The sequence below is a fragment of the Phaethon aethereus genome, assembly GCF_964289735.1.
Source record: "Phaethon aethereus genome assembly, chromosome: 1".
Taxonomy (NCBI): Eukaryota; Metazoa; Chordata; class Aves; order Phaethontiformes; family Phaethontidae; genus Phaethon; species Phaethon aethereus.
In genome coordinates this window covers 84,770,111-84,793,695 of record NC_138575.1, presented here as the reverse complement: position 1 = coordinate 84,793,695, position 23,585 = coordinate 84,770,111, and the positions used below count along the sequence as shown (strand labels likewise).

Here is a 23,585-nt window from a genome sequence, read left to right as displayed (position 1 = left end):
CCTGTGTGTCACCTTAGAGTCCTATGCTCAATTCTTCAGCTGTTTAGAGCAACTGTCCAGCTGATTTATAAGGTTTCCCAGGTCCTCGTGTTGCTGAATTGCTCTGAAGTCTACTTTTCTGGCCTGGACTCCAGTGCCATTCTCAAGCTGAACACCCTCCTGCTGGCTGATCTGCAGAAACTCTTCCCCCATCTCAGGCCTCCTCCAAATGCGCACAAAAGGCACTCAGTAAGAGACTTATGGGGTTGTTATATGTGCTTGTGCTCCACCTGGCTAGTTATCCAGTGGCAAGGGTGGTTGTCTGTGATAGAAGTTATTTGTGAAGTCCCCTGTCTTTTTGGAGAGAAGACCTGAGTCTGTGGGTGACTTGACGCAAGAGTCAGGGTAGCTGGTGGTGAAGCAGACTATGGACATGTCTACGTAGGCCAGTTAACCTCCATGTTTCAGCTTGTTCATGTCTTCCCCACCCAGTTTTGGGCAGAAGGATTTGGATTTGTCTGCATCTGTTGATGCATGACAACTAGGACATGCCCAGAGCCATTCTTTGACCTCAGTGTATGAAACCATCTTCACAGAGAAGATGGTGGAAATGGCTGCAACTTGAGACCCAGTAGATACTGGGACCTTGTGGGGAGAGATGTTTAATTGTTCGGTAGACTGGGTTATTTTTACATGCTTCACTTCTTCAGAGCACAGCTCAAATTGCATACAACTACAACATCATAGAACATGTGAGGAAATAGAAACGGATTTCCAAGGAGAAGAAGAAAGGAGGGGATTTCATATGACTAGAAATGCCACAGTTCAGACTCTCATTCTGGATAGTACCTGGTATTCAGGAACCAAGACTGTTACAGGTTAGGTAAGACATGCTCCCATTACCACTTTTGTGATTTGAGCAGTCAGAGACCAAAGCTCTCCGGCTTTGTTATGTTGGGTCAGGACATGGTCTTTAGGTCCCCAAACACAAGCAGGCAAATTATATCAATGGAAAGGAAGACTCATCCTGTTGCTGAGGTTTTGGATGGAGAGAGAGAGAGATCCAAGACTTGTTAAAAGAAATCAACCTGGAGACCACAGTCGTGACACTAAGCAGGAGCCACTGAGCACACACAGAGGCAGGGCTGTGCTGCAAGAAGGTAAACAGAGGTAGGAGATGGAGTGCTGACACATTGCCTGCTCAGCGTCCTGCAAAAGCTCCCAAGGTTGCAGCACAGCTCTCTGACGTAGTTGAGATGAGTCCATACCTTGCTGAAAGGGACAGTGCATTTTTTCCTGCCTGCTTCCTACTGCTTCTCTGACCCATGGTAAGCCTGATCAAACAGATAGAAGGAAGAAACATACTTTTACCCCCTAAATCTTGTCAGTTTTGAGTTGGGTCCCTATCTTTGATCTGCTTTCTGTGGGGTCAAGTTGAGCACGACTCTAAAGGTCAGCAAAGGCAGAAAAAGGTGAGTGGGTCCAAAACTATGCTGTTCAGCAACACCTACCTGTTAGGCTGGCTTAAATGCAATGTAACTGGAGTTCCAGAGTACTGGGGTCCCATCAGTAGTTTCCCTAGAAAAAGCTGCTCCGCTCTATGAAGTTGCAGCCTCCTGCCTTTGGCTTTTATCCATGAAGGTGCCTGCACAGAGGCTGGTGCACAAGGACTGTTCAAGACAATATCAGTGACTGTTTTTGCATCCCCACAATCCCTTCACTTACAGAGGAGACAAGGTTTGTAATGAAGGGTATTGTATTTGACTAAACCAAAGACAACTGTAATAACCCAACTCATATTGGAGCACAGGAACCCTACTGCACATGTGAACTTGCAGAAAACTGAGCAACAAACCAAGAAATACCTGTACTGGGAGTAAAAGATTGATGAGTAAAGCTCCTTGTCTGGAGGCATGTGTGCATATGCATATGTTAATGTGTGACTCAGAGGAGAAAAACCCCTGCAGAAAATATTTCTTCACACAATGTGGCTGGAAGTTCAGCATAGATAGTCCTTAGCATTGCACTTTTGTTGGTCAGAAACAAGTGGCACATTATTGTCCTGGATGCAGCAAGAAAGGTGATGTCAGTAAGCCTTTGCTGACCTTTAGGCTTTAGGTTCTGGAATTTTATCTTGGTGGAAATACCTGGTGCTAAATCACTTTACAGTTCTTTTTTTTAGATCTATGTGAAAGCTGGTTAAAGACATAAAGAAGAAAGGAATTTGTTTGTGGGATGATAGGTTATATTTTTACAGCTTTCATGTAAAATGTACTTAATTTCTTTCTCTTCCACTCCTTGGGTCTTTCCTTTGGGAACTTCCTAGATGACTGCCTTTTGCAGTGCAATGAAGGACCTATGTATGATTGCTTTTGGCTGCAAGGAGAAATAACATTTAGTAAATTGTTTGAAACTACAGCAGTAAGTGCAGTGCAGACGTGATGGACTGGCCTGCCTGCAGGTCTGGATGTCTTCTGTTGCCTGAGTCATGCATCTTGATACACTGCTCACAGTTGTACCTCATCTTACAGAGCTTGCATCCCTCGGGTCAGTGCTGAGGTTCTGAGAACACAGCAGAGGTTCTTCCTTTGCAACTGTCTCCTGCTTTGAGGTGAGGTTTCTACTGGGTGGTTCTGCTTAGAACAGGAGGTTTCAGTTGATGTACTCCACAAGTCCCTGCCAAACCAACATTTATGTGCTTTGACAGCTACCAGATCTCTGTGTGTTGACAGCTTTCAGATTTCTTTTGCATCTTTCTAGGATATACATGGAGCCTGTGGGTCTCTGTCATGGCTGTCCTTTACCACAAAGGTTCCTGTGCTGCTCAGTGCAGTAAGATTAGTTTCACTTGAGCCATCTGTGGGCAAGCCTGACACCCTACTGAACAGTGCTCTCAGGGTATACAAAGGGCTACTCTTCTCCTACCACTTCCTGTGCTATCCTGTGCTATTGTGTGGTCTGTCTCACAGAAGGCACATTGCAGTTGGAGTAAAGTGTTTGTGGGAATCAAAATCTGCTTTGAGAAGCCCATTTTCATGCTAAATAAGCTAGTCTCTTCCAAGTCAATAATTGGGACTATGTCTAACACCCAGACTGACCAAGCAGCAGCTCAGTGATATGATTCAATTGGCAGATGTCTGCTCAGATTTTTATGGCTATGTGGTCCACCAGTGTGGTCTGGTAAGGATGAAGGTCAAGTCAGGTCACTGCAGACTGTGAGGGACAGTAGCCGCAGTGTGTGACTGTCTGTTGTACCTGTTCATTAAATGAAGAAAGCATGCCAAGAAATTTCTTGTACTTTTTCACCCCTTCATAAACTCCCTGTTACTCTCTTCATTTTCACGCCTTCCAAATCTTCACATTTTTCTCCCTCCAGGAACTCCATTGCATCCACCATTCCTCCCTAACTCCTTTTCAAAGAGTTTTTGTGTTACAGCTCTCTAGTTTCTCCCACTGTTAGGCTTTGACTACAAGGCTTCCATCACATGGGTCAAGCCACTGATACTGTCTGTGCCACAAGATGTCACTGATGTCAGGAAGTCATTATCATTGCTTGACCTGTCCCAGACATGAGTTTTTTAGTTTATGAAATACTTTACAGCACCCGGCTCTAGATACAACAAGGACCGGAGACTGGGACAAATAGCATTGCCAATCAGAAGGTTTTATTACAAAGAGCAGTAAAATATGAGATGTTAATCTGTAGAAAAACTTTCTTTCCAAATAGAGGCAAAAGCTGCATAAACGTCTTTATGTGACTAGAATTCTGACATCTGTAAAATGATTCAGTTCAATCACTGAAAAAGGTGGAGATCAAAGTAATTTCTTCAGAATCTTCCTTCAGGATAAATGGAAAGACCAAAACAAATAAAATCTACAGAAGCAGCAGCAGCAGGATTATTCTCCTAATCTTGGATTTCTTAAGAGGAATCTGTGGTCAAGAATACACGTTTCAGGAGTACCTTTACACAAAGCTCCCATGTATGTCATTAGTTTCCAAAAAGATGGATGGTCACGGTTAACAATTGCACAGAATCTCCCTTGTTAGGAAAAGCACTTTATCTGGAGTTTCTGATCCACGCTGACCCCAAGCTCTTTTGAAGTGTGGGCCAGAAAGACTTATTCTGATCTACTGCAATTTGGGATTTGCTTATTCCTCATTCTTCTATGTGCTTTTCATTGCCCTCCCAGAAACAAACAAGTTTCTTATCCTCTTCTTCCTCTACAAATGCTTGCTGATACCTTCTGAACCATTACCTCTTCTGGCACATATTTGATTTCACTTGGAAGATGGGGAGCAGGGTGTTTTGTATTCTGCAAGGGCATATTCATCTGGAAAGAAGAAAGGAAGATGATATTTGCACGAGAGTAAGAAATCATTCTGACCACAGTCCATGTGCACCTGTGATTAGCACATTATAAACCAGAAAACTTTTGACAGATTTTGCGGTACTCTTCCAGTTGTCAAGGCACCCACTTGCAGGGGTGCACAGTCAGAGCCCAGTGCAGTCCTCTGGCCATGTTTGTCAGAACACATCATTGCTGTGACAGCACAGGATGTGGATCAGGTGGCAGAACATGGACTCCAGGGTCAATTCTCTGGATACTGCTGCTCATCTGCTAGGATGCGGTTCCCAAAGGTTGTGCCAAGCTTGAGAAAAGCATGGGGGAACCTGAGCCACAGTTTTGATAACATATATTCCACAACTGGTTAATGTCTGATGCAATTTTAGTTCCTTGAGGCCAGATCAAGAAAGATGCACAGGCACATAATTTTCTATTTAGGTGCTTAAACTCTTGGGGCTTCAGTGGGACTGTCATTTCTACTTAAGTATTAAATTCCACTAAGGAACAGTTCTTTGAGTGCAGGCTACTATGGAAATATAAGGCAAAAATATGAGATAAACCAGATCAGTGAAGTCAGGAACACTGCTGCCTGTGAGTTACTGTTTTTAACCATCGTGTTTAAACTGTTGAAAAGAAAGTGGAACCACACTTCTTTCTGTATGTAGTTTGTAAGAAAGCAACTCCTGACGTATACCTTCTAATCTACTCTGTGTTGACATGAAGCAAGAAATGAAAAGACAGGGGGGCAGAAACTGCATGCTTCTGCAAACCCTTTGCAGCCTAATAATCAAAAGCAGCAGAACTGCTAGCTTGTTCTCCATTTTTCTCTCCTTAGAAACAGAGGCAGCAAACGCAAAAAAGCAAAGAGAAGCTCACACAGAGAGAGCAAGGGACAATCCACTGTCTGCACCTTGTAAATGCGGAGATCAATACTTTGGTTTTACAGGTTTTGTTCCATCCTACTGAGGTCGCCTACCTGTTTCGTAGTAATCATATATATGTACTGGCACTGGTTTGATATCTGAGACAGGCAGGCTTTGCTCCACACTGAAGGAGAAGTTGATTTCCTTTTGGGAGACCTGGAAATGGCAAGACAAGAAAATGCATCAGACTTTTTCTTTTCATTGTCTACCCCTGAGGCTAAGGTTGAACAGATGCATTTCTGGGTCAGACTGGGTGACAAAGTGCCACTCTGCAGTTCTCTCCAGATTGTAAACTTGATGTCAAATCAGATAATTGTTTAAAAGCTGTTTCTAAACATGTTTAGTTGTTAAAATTGCATGCTCTTTTCTTTCTTCCTCTTCATATTTCCATTGCTAATTACCCCAACCATTCCCGGGATACTGTGGCTTTTAGCACATCAATATTCATCCTCTCACTGAAAGTTGCTCTTAGTTTCTTTCCTTGCCTTTTCCCCACTAAAATCACCTTCAGCACCCCTATGAATCTTCTCCCCATTTTCATCTCTTTAATCACATTGAGCTCAAGATCCACATCCTCCCCTGTGGTTCTGTTCCTCATTCCACACTCTTGCAGCCAAATGTCCCTAACTTTTCTCCTTGCTCATCTTCCTCAGCTTCAAACTTTCTCCTGCGTGCCTGGGACTGTGCCCCTGCTCTCTTTTCCCCTTGTCCTTGTTTTTATCTTGCTGATCTCTTTATAGGAATGGAGCCAAGGACAGGGGCTTTGGAGAACTTTCTGCATCACTGGCACCCTGCTGGGTTAACTTTTCACATCTCAATATCTCAGCTTCTCTGTGAATTCAGAATACTCACTCGAAACTTCCTTATTAGATCTTTGGAGGCCAACTGAAAAAAATTACTGCTCAAGAGGTAGATATTATTACTATTTCTTTTTGCTTCCTCTCTCCTTCCCTTCTTGGTATTTTAAGATCCCTTGTGTTTTAATGTTAATCTTTCTCCTCTCCCATTCCCTTTATTATTAAAAATCTTCAGTGTGGGCAGACTATTCTTTTCACACAGAAATCTCTCTAAAAGGGAAGGGATGATACTGACTCCCTATAAAACACTCTCAAGATCAACTGATGAGAAACATCACTTAGAGGCTGAAGAATATTACATAGACTGGGAACTTTTACAATATGGAATGCAACTTAGCTATGTTTGTGAAATGCTATTTTATCATACAGCTTTCTTCACAAAACGTAATAACAAATACATATCTCTTCACTGTAGGCTGTAACTACTGTGTGTATGTATTTGATGTTGAACTGAGTGAAGTACCTTTACATCTTTAAGACATGTGTATTGCTGATCTGCTATTAATAAGATTATTCTTTTATCTGTTTTAAACTTTGAATTTAATAAAATCACAAAGAAACCTCCCAAACTTACCTTCTGAAGGTAGAAGAGGATGTGGTTGTTCTTGATGTCCACACGATCCACAACAGAATTCTGGTACTGAAGCTTTAAGTAAGGTAAATGATAGCAATGTTAACATAGGAGACTTGCCGAGGAGACTTGCAAAAAACTATTCAATAGCAAAATATGTTTAAAGTGGCTGCCATGCTCCTGTTGTGCCACCCTGACATCTCGTGGCCAAAATAAGAAATGCAAGTTGAGTATTTTCATAACAGGACCAGTGAGAATGTTAACATGACCAGAGAAATTATGAAAAATAGTTTTAGTAGTCAGCTTTGCAGTGTGTGACTTTTATCATTAACTTGAGTGCTCTCATTTCAATGAGAATTCACAATTACACGACCATTTCTGCAGCTCAAGCTGACTCACTTTCTAGTGCATTGTAAATTTTAAAAACCAAATTTAAAAAAGTTTCAGAAAAACACGAGCAAAATTATTTTACTATAAAAATACACAAAAATATAATATTCCAAATGTTAAAAACCAGCTATTTTTCCCCATACATATAAAGAGGAGTACATACAAAGTACATATAAGTACATAAAATGTACATAAATTACATAGGAAGAGGAGTAGGATGCCAAACAGTGTAATATCTCAATGGAAAAATCTTCCAAAGAAAAGTTATGAATTTCATACAGTTCTAGTCAAAAAAACAAATTCAGACCTGAAAGCTGAATGGTTATAAATTCACCTAGCTATGAGTAGACTCTACAATGAATTGCATCCTTCTTTTTATGTACTTGAAGATTAAGGCTCATGGCTTGAAGATAATGCATCTGCTGCAGAACCTAAATAGCGTTAGGAAGTGAAATGAAGTGCTTATCAATGATATCCCCAGAATTGTCTTTATTGTGACCAGATGCCTGGATAATACAGGAAGAGCAATACCCACTTTTTCTTTGTTTGTTCAAGTGTGCTCCAGAGGAAGGAATAACCATGTCAAAGGGATGACACTGCAAAATGCCCATTTGAGCTACGGGAGTATTTCTTACATAGATTCTGCTAGGCTGTGTGATTGAAGGCTCCTCTGCACAAACACAAAGGAGCACAGAGGAACAAGGGCAGGTGGGGAAACCCCAGTAACCTGCGCAGAGCCACCAGAGCACCCTGATCCGGCTCCCCCAGGGCTGCCACAGGGCAGTGACCAGCCCCACTGTGGGGGAGTGAGACCCATCAGATGAGTAACAGCAGAGTATCCCTGGATCACCTTACTGACTTAAGGGGAACGCTGCCTACAGCGGCATGGGGCTGAGTGTGGGGTGCTGAGACTCGAGAAACATGATGTTTAGTGGAAGAACCAGAAGTGACAAAGGGAAGGATAAAGCCTGACTGTGAGGAAAAGGGTGAGAAAATGCAATCAAAGGGTGGGAAAATGCGATAAAAGGGGCCGGTCGCACGTAAACGTGTTGGTGGTTGGTACACTTGTCTGGCCATGCCCTGCACCTGATCACTGCAGTCTCGCCTCTCTTGTTATTAAACTCTGTTCCTGATTATTTTCCTGGGGTCTCTAGTCTGTGTTCATGTGTGTGTATGGAGTGCAAGCCACTGATGAGGGGACCGCAGATCACAGGGACTGTGTGTCTGGGGTGCCAGCATCTTGAGAAACCAGACTTCAGGCCTGTTGTGTGTGTCAGTGGGTGGTCACTACTGAATCTAAAGCTGGACTAGCTGGTGAGTAAGTAAGTGGCTTGGCAGCCACCTACTGAAGCTGGCATAAGTCTGGGCCAAATATTGAAGATACCAGAGGATCTGAGTTGGCTACAGGAGGGACCAGGAGGTCTGAGCCTATTGCTGGGGAGACCATAAGGTTTTAGGGACAGATACTGGTCAGGCCATTGGGCTGGACCAGCTAGGAGAGACTCATTTGTGTGTGTTTGTGTGTGTGGATATGTCATTCTGAGGCAACTGGAAGACCAGGGGATCCAAGCCCAGCTGCTGCAAAGACTGCACATCTAAGGCTGGTTACTGGAGGTACCCACCATGCATATGTGTGCATGCTGGGCGTTTCAGTTCCAGCCACTGGAGTGGGGCTGCAGCCACGAGGGCGCATGTGTCCAGTGGCTGGGTGGAAAAAGGATCCAGGGGCAGCTGCTGGGCAGACTGAGTGGTTGAGGTCAGCTACCAGAGGGATCAAGGTTGTGTATTTGCATGTACATATGTGCGTGTGTATACATATAGAGATTTCTATATATTCATTTATCTCTTCCACAAATGAGCTTTCAGTCTGATCAGACAGAAAGGGGAACATGATAAGGCCATTTGTGCTATCTGTCTTTGTGTAAGTGTTGTGTTGTCTATCTATGTTGATCTGTGTGGCCAGCCATGTATGTATATGTATATGTATATGTATATGTATATGTATATGTATGTATATGTATATGTATATGTATATGTATATGTATATGTATATGTATATGTATATGTATATGTATATGTATATGTGTGTATATGTATGATATGTGTATGTGTATGTGTATATGCTTATGTATATATGTATGCATATGTATAGTGTGCATGTCTGCCTATTGGGAATCCACATTCAGCCTTGTTGTTGGCTGGACCTGGGGATATGAAGCTGCAGCAGTCCCAAATGCCAGTCCCGGTTGGGCTACTGTATTTGGCAACTCCTAGCAGGTTTGTCTTCAGCAGATGAACATCTACAAGTCTGAGACATAGAGTACATGACACAAGACTTTGATGAATTCCCATGGGGCTCCAGTTTGCTAATCAGAGACTGGTTTTATCAACTTCCTGTGTTTTTAGGGTTTACCATTCACTTTGCTCCCATTCTTTACCTGTATCAGGGAAGATCTTACAGGAACAAAACCTGAGAGCATCTTCACATCAATAATAGCCATATTGGAGACTTTGCGGTTTCCTGTGTAACTAAAATGAGAAAAGTTCTGTTAGTCTAGTCTGCAAGTGGAAGGGAGACCAGTGAATGACATTTTCATCTCCCAATGATCCTGTTTGTTTTCCTACAGCAGCACAGCAGCAATTAACTGCTCATACTTAAATCCTTCCTTGGATGCTTCACCAAAGTGTGAATATAAGGGGGTAGGTCAATAAGAGGAAGTTACCTGGTAGAGAGGACAAGGTCAAACTTTGGTGGGAAGTTGCTTGTGCAGGATACATTGGCCGTCCGTACAGAAAGACAAAATCCTGCAGCTTTTTTTGGCAAATAGATGTTGTATCTCAGGGTGGTCTGAAAGAGATGGGAACTGTGAGACAGTCACAGACTTACAGGCTTTTGTGGCGTTCTCATGAGGTATGGAGGGGAATGAGGTATGAAGAAGCCCCTGCTTAGTTCTGAGAGGGGTGGTGCTGAGATTCCAGCTTGCTTACCTGCAGATAGACACAGCCAGTGCCATTCACTTCCACACTGTAATTCCCTGGAATAGTGGGTAAAGAAGCCTGCTGCAGTAGGAAGCGGTTCTTGTCATTCACCTGGAAAGTCTTACTGGGGGACTCCATGAAGTTGACTTTGACTGTGTTAAGACTTATTTTAGAGAAGGTGAGGTATCCATACTGGGCTAAAGCTTGGAGAGCAACAACAGTGTCCTGAAAAGACCAACATGATCCTTAATTAGATAGTTACCCAGCTGTAAGATGGTGCATGAGACTAGCACAGCTCCTATTTCCCTGATGCTTTGTCAGTGCTCACAAATGGAAGGGGACTTTGCAAAGAGATAAGGAGACAAGATACAAGTTCTGGGGTAATAGATTTGAATTATCCCAGGAAACCTGGGATAATGCTCTGTCAACAGTGACTACTGTTTACTGCTAACTTGAAACTCAGGTAAATTCCCATTTCCTAAAAATAATATATGTATGAAACTGCCTATGAAGAGCATGACGTGCCCTGACAAGAAGACTTATGTGAGCACCATTTATCAAATGTTGTTCAAATGAATATGCAGTCAGGAAGATATGTCATGCTATGGAGATCCAGCTTGCAGGCTGGACTGCTCCCAGAAGCTTTCTTTTTGCCACACCCAGTTGTTACCTGACTGGAGGAGAAACCGCCATATGGATTCTGTTGTTTGACAAGCCAGTGCACAATGCGAGAAATGTAAGATAAGTCTTCTGGAGTGAGTTTGGCTTTGTTGAGCAAAGCCAGGAGCACATAGCTGGTCATTTCAATCTCAGCAGAGGGGGCACGGGAATAGAAGACAGGGAAATCTTCTGCTGGTGGCTTATTTTCTCTCTGCCAATGAACTGAACCACCTGAAAACAGAAGTGTGGGGTGTAAAAAGTGTGGAAAAATTACTTGCTGGTCAATTCACTATAGTATCATGTGGGAGATAGCCATACAATTCTCTCTCTGCCTTTACCCAAAAGTTTTTCAACCATCAGTGTCCTGAACTGGGTAAGTTCCAGGATATAAAGGAAAACAGGAAGGGTTGGAAAGATCATTAATAAAAGGGGTCTGTAAATGTCAAAGAGGGGTTGAAAAGAAGGCAGTGCAGCAGAAGGATGCTTAAGGCAGTCGCAGACTGGAGCATGTGACATAGTCAAGGGAACTGGATTTGTTCAGCGTGTAGAAGAGGAGGTTAATGGGGAAACTAGGTATGATATTCCACAACCTTGGACTGAGACTTCCAGAGATCTCTCCTCACCTACATTATTTCATAAATATAAGAAAATCAGGCAAAATGAAGCCAAGAGACAGACAGAAAAGTTCTTAGTGATAAATTCAGTAGCATAGCAGGCATGAGATGAGAAGGGAGCAGCATGAATGAAAAGACTGTACATCAGAATAGCTTAAACCACACCACAGGCTGTTCCATCAGCTGTATTGCCTGTATCATAGCCATACAGTGCTTACCATCTCTGGTAGCTGTCTTGTCCAGCTTCTCAAGGAAGAATTGGCATCTTTTCTCTTTGTCAGCTAAGCCATAAACATAGGCAAAGAGGGCCTGGTTATACAAGTTGTGGATCCCATTGCCAAATGCAGTCTCCAAACAGTTCATGCCACTCTGAACAACAGGGTGCTAGTAATGCAAAACATAGGAGGGTTGTCAGGTACTTGGATTTGTGTCTCAGCTTCTCTTTAAATACTTCCATCATTGCTTAAGCTCCCATCTCTTCATGCTAAAAATATACATGATCCATGGCATGTTTAAGGGCCTACAGCATGTATCCTGTAAAAAATGCCCTTCAGGTCGTGCTGCCTTCTTTCTGCATTTATTTAGAGGCAGCATGACTGGACTAACAGAGTCCAGGTTCTTTTCCTGACTTGCAAGATGACCTTATGCAGGTGAATCCCTTTTCCCTTGATTGCATTTTATCTAAAATGTAGATCATTTTTACAGAACTATGTAAATTATATTGAGATCTCATGATGAAGCAGGCTGTCTTGGATATTACTGATCTGCTAGCTATAGCTATCAAGAGAAGTCTTCAGCACTTTTAGCCTTACAGACTATCTCTGTGAGCTCTACTTCAGCTCAGATATCACCAGCACATTACTAACCATGTCCTGTCTATGCAGCTTCATTTATAAAAATGGCACCAGGTTTTGGAGCTTCTTATGAAGATATTGGGAACTAAATTCATCTTGCTGAAGAACTATTTGATTCTACACTATGTTTTTAACCTGCCAGTCTCACATATTTCAATGATGCCCCATAACAGAGTATATGAGGGACCTGCAAAACTCAGCAGGCCTAGAACATATTTGTCAGACTGGGAACAATTCTCACCTTCCTCATTTTACAAAGAACAAAAAAATCAACAAAAAAACAGGGTCTCAAGGATATGTAGGAAATATATTACAGAGAACAGAACTCGGCTCTCATTCTCCCATGCCTAGCAAGTATTCCAACCAGCAGCTCATCGTTTCCTTCCATTATTAACAACGACATAGGGAAATGGAAACACAGCTTGGATCTAAATGCACAGAGAGAGTTTGTAGAACTGAAGATTTCGATAGCTTGGAATTTGGACTGGGCAAATTCAGAGAAAATTACAAATTGGACTCTTGGACAGAGTGGGCAAATTCAGTCTGGATTTTGCACCTACATAGACTACCATTGTTTAACACAACTGGGTTCCTCAGGGATTTTGCAAAATAATCCATAGGAACTGGATACTTAACTGATTTGTAACACCCATCAAATACTTATGGCAACTGCAGCATTCTGGAAACAGATTTCCTCAGCTGACCCTACTGTCCTACGGTCAGTATTTACCACATTGTTAAAGAATACGGATGTGAGGACTATAACTTGTGCACTGTTTGGCAAATGACAGGACTAATAGAGCATAACAGTATCAAATACATACCACAGCAGAGTGTCCAGCCTCCAGCAATGCTGCCACAACATAAGCTGTGAGTGAGTATTCACCTTCTTCTCCACCCTGAAGAAAAAACAAATAAAGAACAGATCAGTACAGATGTCCTAGAAAGAAACAAAATATGAATTAATTCATAGTTCAGATACCAGTTAGATTTGAGCTCAGAAGTAAATTCTGTCTCCATGTGTGCACAGGAACAAGAAAGATCAAGTTCACTCAGGATAAAGCCAAAATTATTTCATGCATTTTCTTGGCTTTTGCACATATGCAATAAAACACATTATAACCTGTGGCTGAACACATAATGCTGTGGTCAAAAATAAAACCTGAGACTTCTGACTCAGAAAGTTCTACTTGTTTCTACCTCATCATCAATAGCAGATGTAGGAATCATGTCCTGTTTGTGTATGAGAGACATGAGAGAACAGTAGTAGGAAGAGTAAAGGTGTGGTGATAAGCTTGTGTCTGGCAGAAATAATCCAAATAAATCCCAATGGCAGGGCTGGAAGTTTGGCACTAACTTGTCTCAGTTACCTTCAAAGCATTGTTGAAATGTGACCCAGCATTTTCAAAGCAGCCATCCGACTTCTGCTTGCTTGCCAGCCAGATCAAAGATTGAGACTGGACATTGTCGTCAATGTAGATGTAGCGTCTGGCTTGTGCAAATGACTTGTACACAAAGGCAGTGAGCCTGCAGGTGAACCAGAAACAGAAAGCAGGTAAGATGTGAACAAGACCAAGAAGGTTTACCGGCAGCTGAATATGCATGCAGAAAATGACGTAAAATGAACTCTGTAACGTCTGAGGTAAAAGAAACAAGTGTTTTGTAAGTTTTAAATAAATAAGATAAAAAAAAAGTTTAAGTCCTGGTATTAAAAAGTGACCCGAGATTTCTCCATTACTGTGCTGAAACCATTCTTTCACAGCAGGGTAAATTATAGACACAGCTTGATGACTGATCATAGTACTTTCTAATCTTAATTAAGAGAATTACGAAATAATCTAGGTGGGAAGGGACCTCTGGAAGTTTCCAGTCCAACCACCTGCTTAAACTAGGGCCAACTTCAAAGCTTTATTAGGTTGCTCAGTCTCTTGTCTGATCATGTTGTGAAAATCTTCAGGGATGGATATATCCACACCCTCTCTGGGCATTTGTCTCAGTGTTGCAGCCTTCTCCTGGGGAAGATTTGTTTTCCCTTACACCCAGTTGGAGTTTTCCCTGTTGCAACTTCAGTAAGGACAAACTCTTGTCCTTACTCTGTGCACCTGTGACAACAGTCTGACTTACTTTGTCTTTTCTACAGTCTCCATCTTTACTTAGGTTCCCCATCAGCCTCCTCCTCTACAGGCTGAACAAACACAGTTCCTTCAGCCTCCCCTTGAACATTATGTACTTCAGCCCCCAATCATCTTATCATCCTTTTGTTGCACGGTCTCCAGTTTATTAATCTTTCCTTTACGAGGGGATCCAAATTAATTGAGCTATGTCCATTTAGTCTATTAAAAATAAGAATCGCCTAATATTTTAATAATTTTTCAAAGCCTAAACATCCTGCACTAGGGAAATAGAAAGTGTCATCACTTACCATACACTCCCTTCCCTATCTCGTATCCCAAAGGAGCTGTAGGATCCATCCTGGTGTTTGTATGATAGCTGTTTTTGGTACCCTGAAAACACAATAAAGAATACATATTTTCTAATCACAGGAAAGGACTAGTTCTGCTGTTTATTCAACTGAAGCAGTAAGACTTTTGGATTTATTATTAAGTAATGTATCTCTGGTGAATAATGTCAGCCACTAAGAATTCTAGCTGCTTTTGCTGCTGGAAAGTATGACATGCTGCTTTGGCGTACTGTCATTGCCTGCTCCTATGTAATAAACATGGCGCTAGAATTCAGAGATCAGTGTTCACCATGTAGAGCTTTAGAGTTCAATGCACACAATCACAGTATTAGATGGAAAAATCTGAAAGCCTCTGACCTGTGGATAAATATCCAGTACCCTTGACTCTAATCTCTTCAGTCAGCTGCCCAGTCTTATTCAGGTAATCCAGGACATAGATGTTGGGTGTGAACAAGGCCATGTTCTGTTCTCCGCAGCCATAAGGCATATGGAGGAGGTTCTCCATGTTCCTCAAGGCTGTACCTAAAATGTCTCCTGAAAAATGAAAGATGTAAGAAGTCAGTTCAGTTCAAACATATTTTTATTACACAGCATTATACATTGCTTTATATTACCTTATTATGAACCCAAGGGCAATGACCAATATACAGTAATCACAGTAAAGAAAGAGACAGTTTAGAAGAAAAGCTGAAATTCCCCCATTTTTTCCTGCTGGACAGCTGGGAGAAACTGAGAATTTGAGAGAAAACTGAGCACAAATACTGTCTGGCATGGGTTCTGAGAAACAGCTATGAACACTTAAGAAGGGTTAGACTTCCCTGCCCTTTACAACCTGCTTCCCATTTTGTGTGTACATGTGAAAATTATGTGTGGGGTATGATGCTGATGGGCTACAGAGGCTGTATTGCACAGTATCAGCACAGCTCACACTGACCCAGGCATGAAAAACAGCTGTGATTAGGAAACATCTGAGTTCAGAACCTCAAAAAATTTTCACTGAAGAAAACTGTCAGTCTTAATAATGGCTGTAAGATTAGTAGAGTTGACTGGGACCTGAAAGTCTTATTCTATGGGAACTTACCGACTGACAAATATTTTCCATTATGCAAAAGCATAAATTTGAAACTACGCAGTTAGCAAAGTTCTGAAGTCTTCTTTCCAAGAAATCAAAATAATTTTTTTCAAAGAAGTCTGCCTTATCATAGAATCATAGAACAGTTTGGGTTGGATTTACTTTTCTGTTGAATTAACTGTTTAATTATACAGAACAGGATATGCTAATGCAGTATAATCTGAAAGGTAATGTAAGTTGAAATAATTTTACTATTTTGTCCTCTTTTGATATTAGAGAATTACAAGCAATTTTTGTCCTTCACTGCCATTTTGCAAAGTAGGAAACATTTTCTCTAAAATCAAGATTAAGTATTTCCTCAACCTTACATTAGTTTTGCACATGTATACATGATGGCACTTGATGCAGCACAAGAGAAATGTCATTTACTTCTGTTTTTAGTCTAAGTACTAAACTTACCAATGACAGAAAAATAAGCTCTGGATGATCCCTGCACTAGGTGTCTTGGCAGGCTGAGAGACACTGGTTCAGAAATCGTTATGCCTGATGAGAAATTGTAACAACAAGAATTGTTAAAATCATCTTTTTTCCAGAAGTTTTCACTTTACAAACATTACTACAGTGACTGTTACAATCTACAATCTGGGTAAAGAAAACGCTGCAGTGACTTGCCCAATGAGTCAATAAGTATCTCAGCAAGTCCTGAATTGTAGCCCAGCACCTTGACCGTGAGACCCTCTTTCCTCCCCTGGAAGGGTCTCTGGTCTTGTAGGACAAAACCTACAAGACAGTGAAGCTGTTCCACTGACTCCCTGGAATGAATGAATGAATGAATGAATGAATGAATGAATGAACGAACTTGCCTTACCTTTCGTACAGACGAGGGAGCTCTGAGTCAATTCCTTTTTAATACCTTCAGGCTGTTTGATTGCAGGGAAGTTGTAGGGAAGAAGAAGAAAAGTGCAGAACATCACCATGAAAATTTAACGGTGACAATTTAACGGTGTAAAACAGTATGTGGATGTGGCTATCCAGACCGTACCTGTACCCTTGTACACTGTCTCCCCTAGAATACCTCTTGGTCCATGGCTCCTTCTGTCTTTTACCCAACACACTGTCCAGAGCACCTTAGAAAGCAGTTATAAAATAGACATTTCCAGCCTCTGAGAGGGACTCTGTCCAACTAATCCTATATGGCTACTGCTTTATGATGATTTATCTTATGACGCTGCTCAAGATAAATAATTTTCCTTTTATATCTACCTTTCCCCCCCCTCTTCCCGCCTCCCCCAGCATGAGAGTCACAGGTTAAAGGCACTTATAGGTAAGGTATGGAATCTCGTCCCTTCTCGCCACATCTCTAGTGACATCTGTGGGGTGTCAGGGCATGCATGCTCATAGTCCCAGGAGAGACACAGTGGCAGGAGGACAGTGGATGCCACTGAACATTGTGATTTACGCTCTAATTTTCACCTGGGGAATCCTACTGTACACAGCTGTACTGTGTCAGCTGCCTTGCCTCCTCACGCTAGCTAACTGCTTCTAGCCCACAGCTATAGGAATTGCAGTTTCCACAAAGCAGAAAGCGCATGCAGATTTCCTACTGTACCTCAACAAATAGGGTTTGAATCAGGGTGTCCCTGTGAATTGTTCCCTCTTCTGGGGATGTGCTGTTTCCAGTGCCTCTGGTATTCAGTTTGGCCTCAGCAGTAATTGTGAATTTCACCTCACCTGGAAAGCCACCCAGCAGCCCAAGAAAAGAAAGTTATCTTCAGTGTCTACAGTTACCCCTGGTTTTCATTGCCTCTTTCTTCTAGGCTGATGGACTGCTGAGAAATGTATTCTCTCTGAAGGTAGCTCAGTAGAAACCAAATTCATGAAGGCACCACGTCTGTCCACTAGTGGCAAGGAGCGGTTGCCTGGGGCCCTAGCATGAGGTGATCCTGGCCAAAAAACTGACAGTACTCACTACCAGTTTCCACCTCTTCTTAGCCTTGTGCTGAATTTTACCTGGCCTAGGGCGGTGTTTCAATAGTTCTAGCTCCGCTGCCTCTTTCCTTCAGATGGAATTTGTTAACTGAGGGACAACCTTGAAGTGAGCAGGTGAGCAGCTTTGCAGGCATTGCTCACTTCACCCCTGTAATCATTGCAAACTGGAAATTCAAATGAGTTTTTTATTTGGAACAAAATGCATTATTATTAGAGTTACCAGGGAGAGACAGAAACTTTCTTTTTTTTTCAGCTCTGCAGTATTTTTTTCCCTGCATTTTTCCAGTTTTCATCTCACTATAACTTTGCATCTTTCTCAGTGAATTTGAAGGAAATCAGTTATACTGACTATACGTGTTTTGAAACAACGTTTTAAAGAAAGTGTCCATCTGTGGTTCATTTTGAGGAGAATCTTTGCTAGTTAAAAGTTTTTTGTACTCACATTTTGGGGCACTTACTTACACACGCAAGCTGTTATAACTGCCTTTTTTTTAAAGACAATGTTGACTTGAAGGCAGTGTGCATTAACACAGCTGAAAAATTGGGGAGGAGCAATGTCCTCTTTGCCTATTGAGAATCCAGTCCAAAAGTATTAGTAAATTTTATTCTTACTGAATACAGTTGGATAGGTGCAAAACTGTCAGCTGAAAGATTATAGGTACATGATATCCTGACAGTATTTCATATATAATATGACATGTGAAGAATTCTTCCTAAAATGGACAGGAAATGGACTACCAAAAATCAAAAGAGATAAAACACCAGACTATTAACTTCTCATTCAGTGCATCTAAGAGAACTTTAGTAGAGGTCCAATACTAAATTTCTGGAGCAATTAATGGAGCTGTCCAGAAATGCCTGCCTGTGGTTTATTGATGCTGCATTAAAGGGTGGGAGTGACAGAGGTAGAAGGAGCAAACAGGGGTATATCAAGATGGTGAAAAGACAAACTTACCAAGTTTGTGGGGGCTAACAGCCCAAATATAAGTTTTTCTTTCATTGGCACACAACCTTGCTGTGTTGCCCTCTGGAGAGAGGTTTTCTGCCTCGTAGTCACCGGACTTTGCCAGTATGGCACTGATCTGAAACAAAGAGAGAAGGAGCAAGATTACAAATTAAGTAGGTTGCTCCTAAAGTCAGGCTGCAGGGCAAGGGAGACTTGCTGGAGAAGCTATTTGTCATCTGAATCTGTGGGATGGTACCAGGACAGAAAGATGGGGCATTTCTCTGATGAAGTGACAAACTGGTCTCTTTTCTGCCCACTGTTAGTGTATGTTTTTGACAGAAGTGTACCAAGGCTCATTAGTCAAGTCTTCTTACAAGTTACTGCTATATACAACATATCCAGTATGTATTGTGTTTTTCACAGCACAGTACCTATACCCTCTGCTCAAGTTCCTCCTTCAGGAACAAAAAGAAGAACTAAATTATGTAGGGATAAGGAGCAAGTTCTTCTCTTCCGTGGACCAGCCACAGTGATCATTGGCCACATTTTCCTAATGTTATGACACAGAGACGGGTCCAGGGAGAGCAGATGAGAGAGTAATGTGTCAGGCTAAAGTGTAAGTTAAACACTTATTTCTCCATTTCTGATGCATTATGCAGGAGAATGCTGGGATCTCTGGGAAATAGACAAACATATAGGAAGTAAAAGGGAACTTGATATACCTGGATGCATTTGTTGAGGTAGTTGAAGACATTGGCTATTAAATTAAATGTTTCCCCTCGAATGACAGAGTATGGCAAGGTGAGGTCCACAAAGAATGGTTGAAATGCTGTCAGTGAAACAGGTGAGGAAATGCCAAATCCAGCATCATCCTGCACACAGAAAGCACTGGCTTTCCATTCTGTGATGGTGTCAGGAATGGTATAAAAGACATTGACCTCTCCCCTGGAACTGAGGAAAATAAGAAAAACAGAATGAGAAATGATTACAGGGAAGTGGTCAGGAAGAGGAAGAAAAGTGCAGAACATCACCATGAAACCATGACAATTTGTCACGCTCCCCCGGAACTGAGGAAAATAAGAAAAACAGAATGAGAAATGATCTTTGGCATTTGCAAGCCAAGTTATAAAATAGGCTCACTTCTTGAGTTAGTACTTCTGTTTTCATCTCACTTTTTGCAAGATACCTCTCCATATTTAAAAGCTGTAAGTAAAGGCAAAGGTGCTGGTGAACTACATGTTAAAAAGCACTTGGAAGAATACTCAGCTTTTTAAATTCAGAAACACCATTTGTTTAAATACCATACTTCCCAAATATACAGTTTAGAACCAACAAATTTGGATTAATGTTCTAGAACAGCCCCTGGATGCATAGTTAAGATGGAGATATTCTCATTGCAGATGCTATGGTAGTCTGGAAAGAAAAACAAAAAATCTGAGTTTTCTGCTGCTGAATTAAAAAATATGATGAAAATAACAAGTTTTATTCCTGCTCTCTCCTAAACAAACACTCTTACTTTACTCTTAACCCTTATTCTTTATCCCCATCAGGACAGGAGGTGGAGCAGAGAGCAGATGTCATTCACAGTTCAAGTAGGTTTGACACTGTGTACGAGGTTGGGAGCTCAACGGTCATTGAACAAGATGGGAAAAGGAGACCCACACCTACAAAGCAGACATATGTTCCATGGCTTCTTCCCAGAATTCATTTCAGCAACATGTGTCAACTCAAAAATCCACATGAGAGGTAAGAAGTGAAGAAAAATACTCACTCGGTATGAACCAGATCCCAAATCCAAGTCTCAGGGAAGAATTTCCGAACACTGTTAACACCACGCCCAGGAAGAACCCTTGACTCATCTAGAAGATTGTGTATGGTTGAAGTATATTGTTAGAGAGGTCAGGCCAGAAGAATCTGAGCTTCTGTCAAACATGCTCAACACCATAAATGAACACTAAGTATTCCATTTGAGCATTTTTCCATTCTTTTTCACATAAAAAAGGAAAATTCTAACATATAGGGTATGAGAAGAAACAATTTCTTATCTATTCTCTTTTCCCATGGGAAGATATTAGAAAATTTAGCTATTTCACTTTATTTCATATTAAAAGTTCTCATCACCCAGTTAGAAAGGCATGTTCTCCATCGTCTACCACTAGCTCTCCTTGATTTACAAACGGACAATAGTAGCCAGCATTGTCACTGAGGCTTATAATGCTTAACAAACCTCCCTGAGAACTCAATCATTTTTACCCTGTTCAGTAGTTAAAACTGGAGCTGAATATCTGGTCCATTGGAAAACTGCTTTTGCTCATATAGTCAAACTAGAGGTCTGATGCAATGAACCAAGGCCTCTTTCAGCTTTGCCACGGATTCAATTGTGATGTCCAACAACTCATTTAGAATTGACTCTACTGCAAGGATTGTCAGAAAGAAATTACTTGAGGCAAACTGGGACACATAGACCTATTCCTCAAAAAAACCTCAACATGCTGGCTGATATTTTATACAGGCAACAGTTTTGAAGACCAGGCGGACTGGGACTGGAGATACAGTATGAACCTTTTTTTACCTGTAACATAGCCACTGACATGGGTGTCATCATAGTCAAAATAGGCAGGGTAATCTTCCACATCTGATTTGTCTTCATTGCACAGAACTGGCTTCCGTAGCACAGAGTTGGTGAAAACCTTCAGGCCCATATCCTGAATGTGAAAGAATCAGTCATGTCACTCAGGGTATGCACTAGCTACCAGCGCACGCCACTTCTCCCACCTGGGTTATCACATCTCATGTCTCTCCTCCCTCCTCACATCCCACCCTTTCAACCCTGAATGCCACAACTCACTCTTCCTCTCCAATCTCCGTGTCTTTCTTATGGAGCAGTGACACCTTTGGTGTTCTGTGAAGAGCAGTAATGATGGGGCTTATGTTAGGTCTTAGGGTGTGGGACCAGTGGGAGTGGAGGCAAGTGTATCAGGACCAAGTGGCCTGCATCATGGACTTGGATCTTTACTAGGAATGCCAAGGCCATAGTCCTGCTTAGGAAATGTCTGCTGAAGCATGGGCAGGATCCTAGCAAATATGTCTAATAGTGAGTCTTCCTGAATAAAAGGTGGGGATGAGAAGCCAGAAACTGGGTGATTGGAGACTTTAGGCAGTTCCAGGCATCAGCTGCCTTCTCTTAACAGTAAGAACCACCACTTGAGAACATTTAATGCTAATGTACGTGAATTCTGGAATACCTCCCACTTGAAGAACCACACAGAGCACATACCCTGAAAACCCTGTAGACATCGCCATCACGACTGACATTCACAGGTTCATAGTACAAGCCATCAAAAAAGGCGGTTTTGACTGGGGTACATTCCTTTGGCCTGTCATCTTCCAGGTTGAGCCCATTGTAGTAATAGCCATATAAATCTCTCACACGAGTTTGGTAGTACACCTGGGAGGTGAGAACGACTAGTGTAAAGACAAAGAAGGTCCCAAGTGGGTGCGAAATCACATATATTCAAAGCTAGTGGTAGCCCCTGGGCGATCCCATAGACTGTGCTGTGTTTGCCTAGTGATGCCTATCTAGACATGAATAAGCAATTTGGCTGGTGATATACAAGAAGGATTGGACTCTGCTTTTGAAATGCAGTGGCTTTGTGGGGTGAACTTGAGCCAAAAACATGGATATATACTCCTGAGTTATGCAGAGAGGAGACTGGAGTCCAACAAGATACCAGCTGACATCTCCAGCTTTTATTCTGGGCCCAAGACCTATTTGAATCACAAAATGCAATTTTGACATAATCGCTCCTTAGGGAGGTACTATTCTTTCAAGGATTTACATTAGGCTTATCCTTAGGACATGTCTTACACTAACATGCTTTCCAGAAGTAAATGTTACACTATCAATTTCTGTCTTTGAAGTGTAAAACTGCCATAGACCTTTCTTTAATCACCAAGATGTCTGTCTCCAAGGGAAAAATAAAAACACAGCCAGCAGCAGAGAGATCACAGGTGAGAACTGTGGTGTCATTCTGGCTGTCCCAGGTCAAAAGAACACAGGACTGGGGACGTGGCTTACGTTCTCTGCAGATAACTCTTGCTCAGGCTGAAGAAGAAGGACACTCTGATCTACAGCTCTCAGGGCACAGTAGGAGTTGGCAGCGGCTTCTAGGTGGAGACTGACTTTAGAGCCTGGAAGACCCTGCTTTTCAGAGAACTCGAGCTGGAGCTGGAAATGAATAAATCCGAGATGACCACACAGAAATTAGGAGAATGTTTGGCACATAGATCTAAACCTCACCTTTCATCAGCACTCACTCTATTCTCCATGGGTCGAAGCTCCTACCGCTAGATGGCCCTTCTGAATGCCTCTTCTGTAAAATTCACAAACTCTATAATCCCCTAGTCACCTCCCTCTCCCCAGTCCATTGAGAGCTTAGCTTGATGCCAAGTATACATGTCAATTCCAGGGACAGCTCCTCATGTTCCCTTGCACATCTGTACCTTTTCCATTCCTAAAGGGCATCCCTAGTGCAGCGCTCTTGATGAAGTCATTCCCTAACTGTTCTCTCAGCAAAGAGACAGCTGATATAGCCCTTGATAACAAAGCAAATGTTTTCACCTTGTTTTTGAAGCATATATTGCTGTGTATCCAAGAGCTGTCAGCCACTATCTCCTCATGAGGATGTACCGTGTAGAGCAACAGTCTGGCGCTGGGGGCAAGCTTCTCAGTGACAGTTAGTGTGATGGAGAATGTACCTCTGGGAGCTGTGGAAGTGACATGGAACAGGAGAGGAGAAGCCAACAAAAGAGATTAGACAAACTTCAGCTTTGGTGGAAGGACCACATATTTATCCATAACCTACCAGCACCTTTAAAAACAGGGAAGTTGGATACTGGAAGGTTCATCTCTCAGCGGCTGAGGAACAGCTCCCATCAGCAAG

General features: G+C 42.0%; 1 protein-coding gene across 1 annotated transcript in view; it reads right to left on the bottom strand.

Moving 5' to 3' along the window:
• Positions 1-4,258: 4,258 nt before the first annotated feature.
• Positions 4,259-23,585, bottom strand: part of LOC309406757 (ovostatin-like) — a gene marked incomplete at its 3' end in the record, with an annotated part of 31,317 nt that continues 11,990 nt past the window's right edge. Inside the window, exons 14-35 of the mRNA XM_082002075.1 lie at positions 23,264-23,409; positions 22,721-22,870; positions 21,920-22,090; positions 21,215-21,347; positions 20,414-20,501; positions 19,365-19,593; positions 18,652-18,778; positions 17,317-17,438; positions 16,576-16,627; positions 16,167-16,250; positions 14,993-15,169; positions 14,597-14,678; positions 13,545-13,701; positions 12,999-13,073; positions 11,539-11,704; positions 10,717-10,937; positions 10,056-10,271; positions 9,791-9,915; positions 9,506-9,596; positions 6,681-6,752; positions 5,303-5,405; positions 4,259-4,311 (exon numbers count right to left, since the gene is read on the bottom strand). Coding sequence (XP_081858201.1) covers positions 4,259-4,311; positions 5,303-5,405; positions 6,681-6,752; positions 9,506-9,596; positions 9,791-9,915; positions 10,056-10,271; positions 10,717-10,937; positions 11,539-11,704; positions 12,999-13,073; positions 13,545-13,701; positions 14,597-14,678; positions 14,993-15,169; positions 16,167-16,250; positions 16,576-16,627; positions 17,317-17,438; positions 18,652-18,778; positions 19,365-19,593; positions 20,414-20,501; positions 21,215-21,347; positions 21,920-22,090; positions 22,721-22,870; positions 23,264-23,409 — 2,840 coding nt within the window. The remainder of the gene's footprint in view (positions 4,312-5,302; positions 5,406-6,680; positions 6,753-9,505; positions 9,597-9,790; positions 9,916-10,055; positions 10,272-10,716; positions 10,938-11,538; positions 11,705-12,998; positions 13,074-13,544; positions 13,702-14,596; positions 14,679-14,992; positions 15,170-16,166; positions 16,251-16,575; positions 16,628-17,316; positions 17,439-18,651; positions 18,779-19,364; positions 19,594-20,413; positions 20,502-21,214; positions 21,348-21,919; positions 22,091-22,720; positions 22,871-23,263; positions 23,410-23,585) is intronic.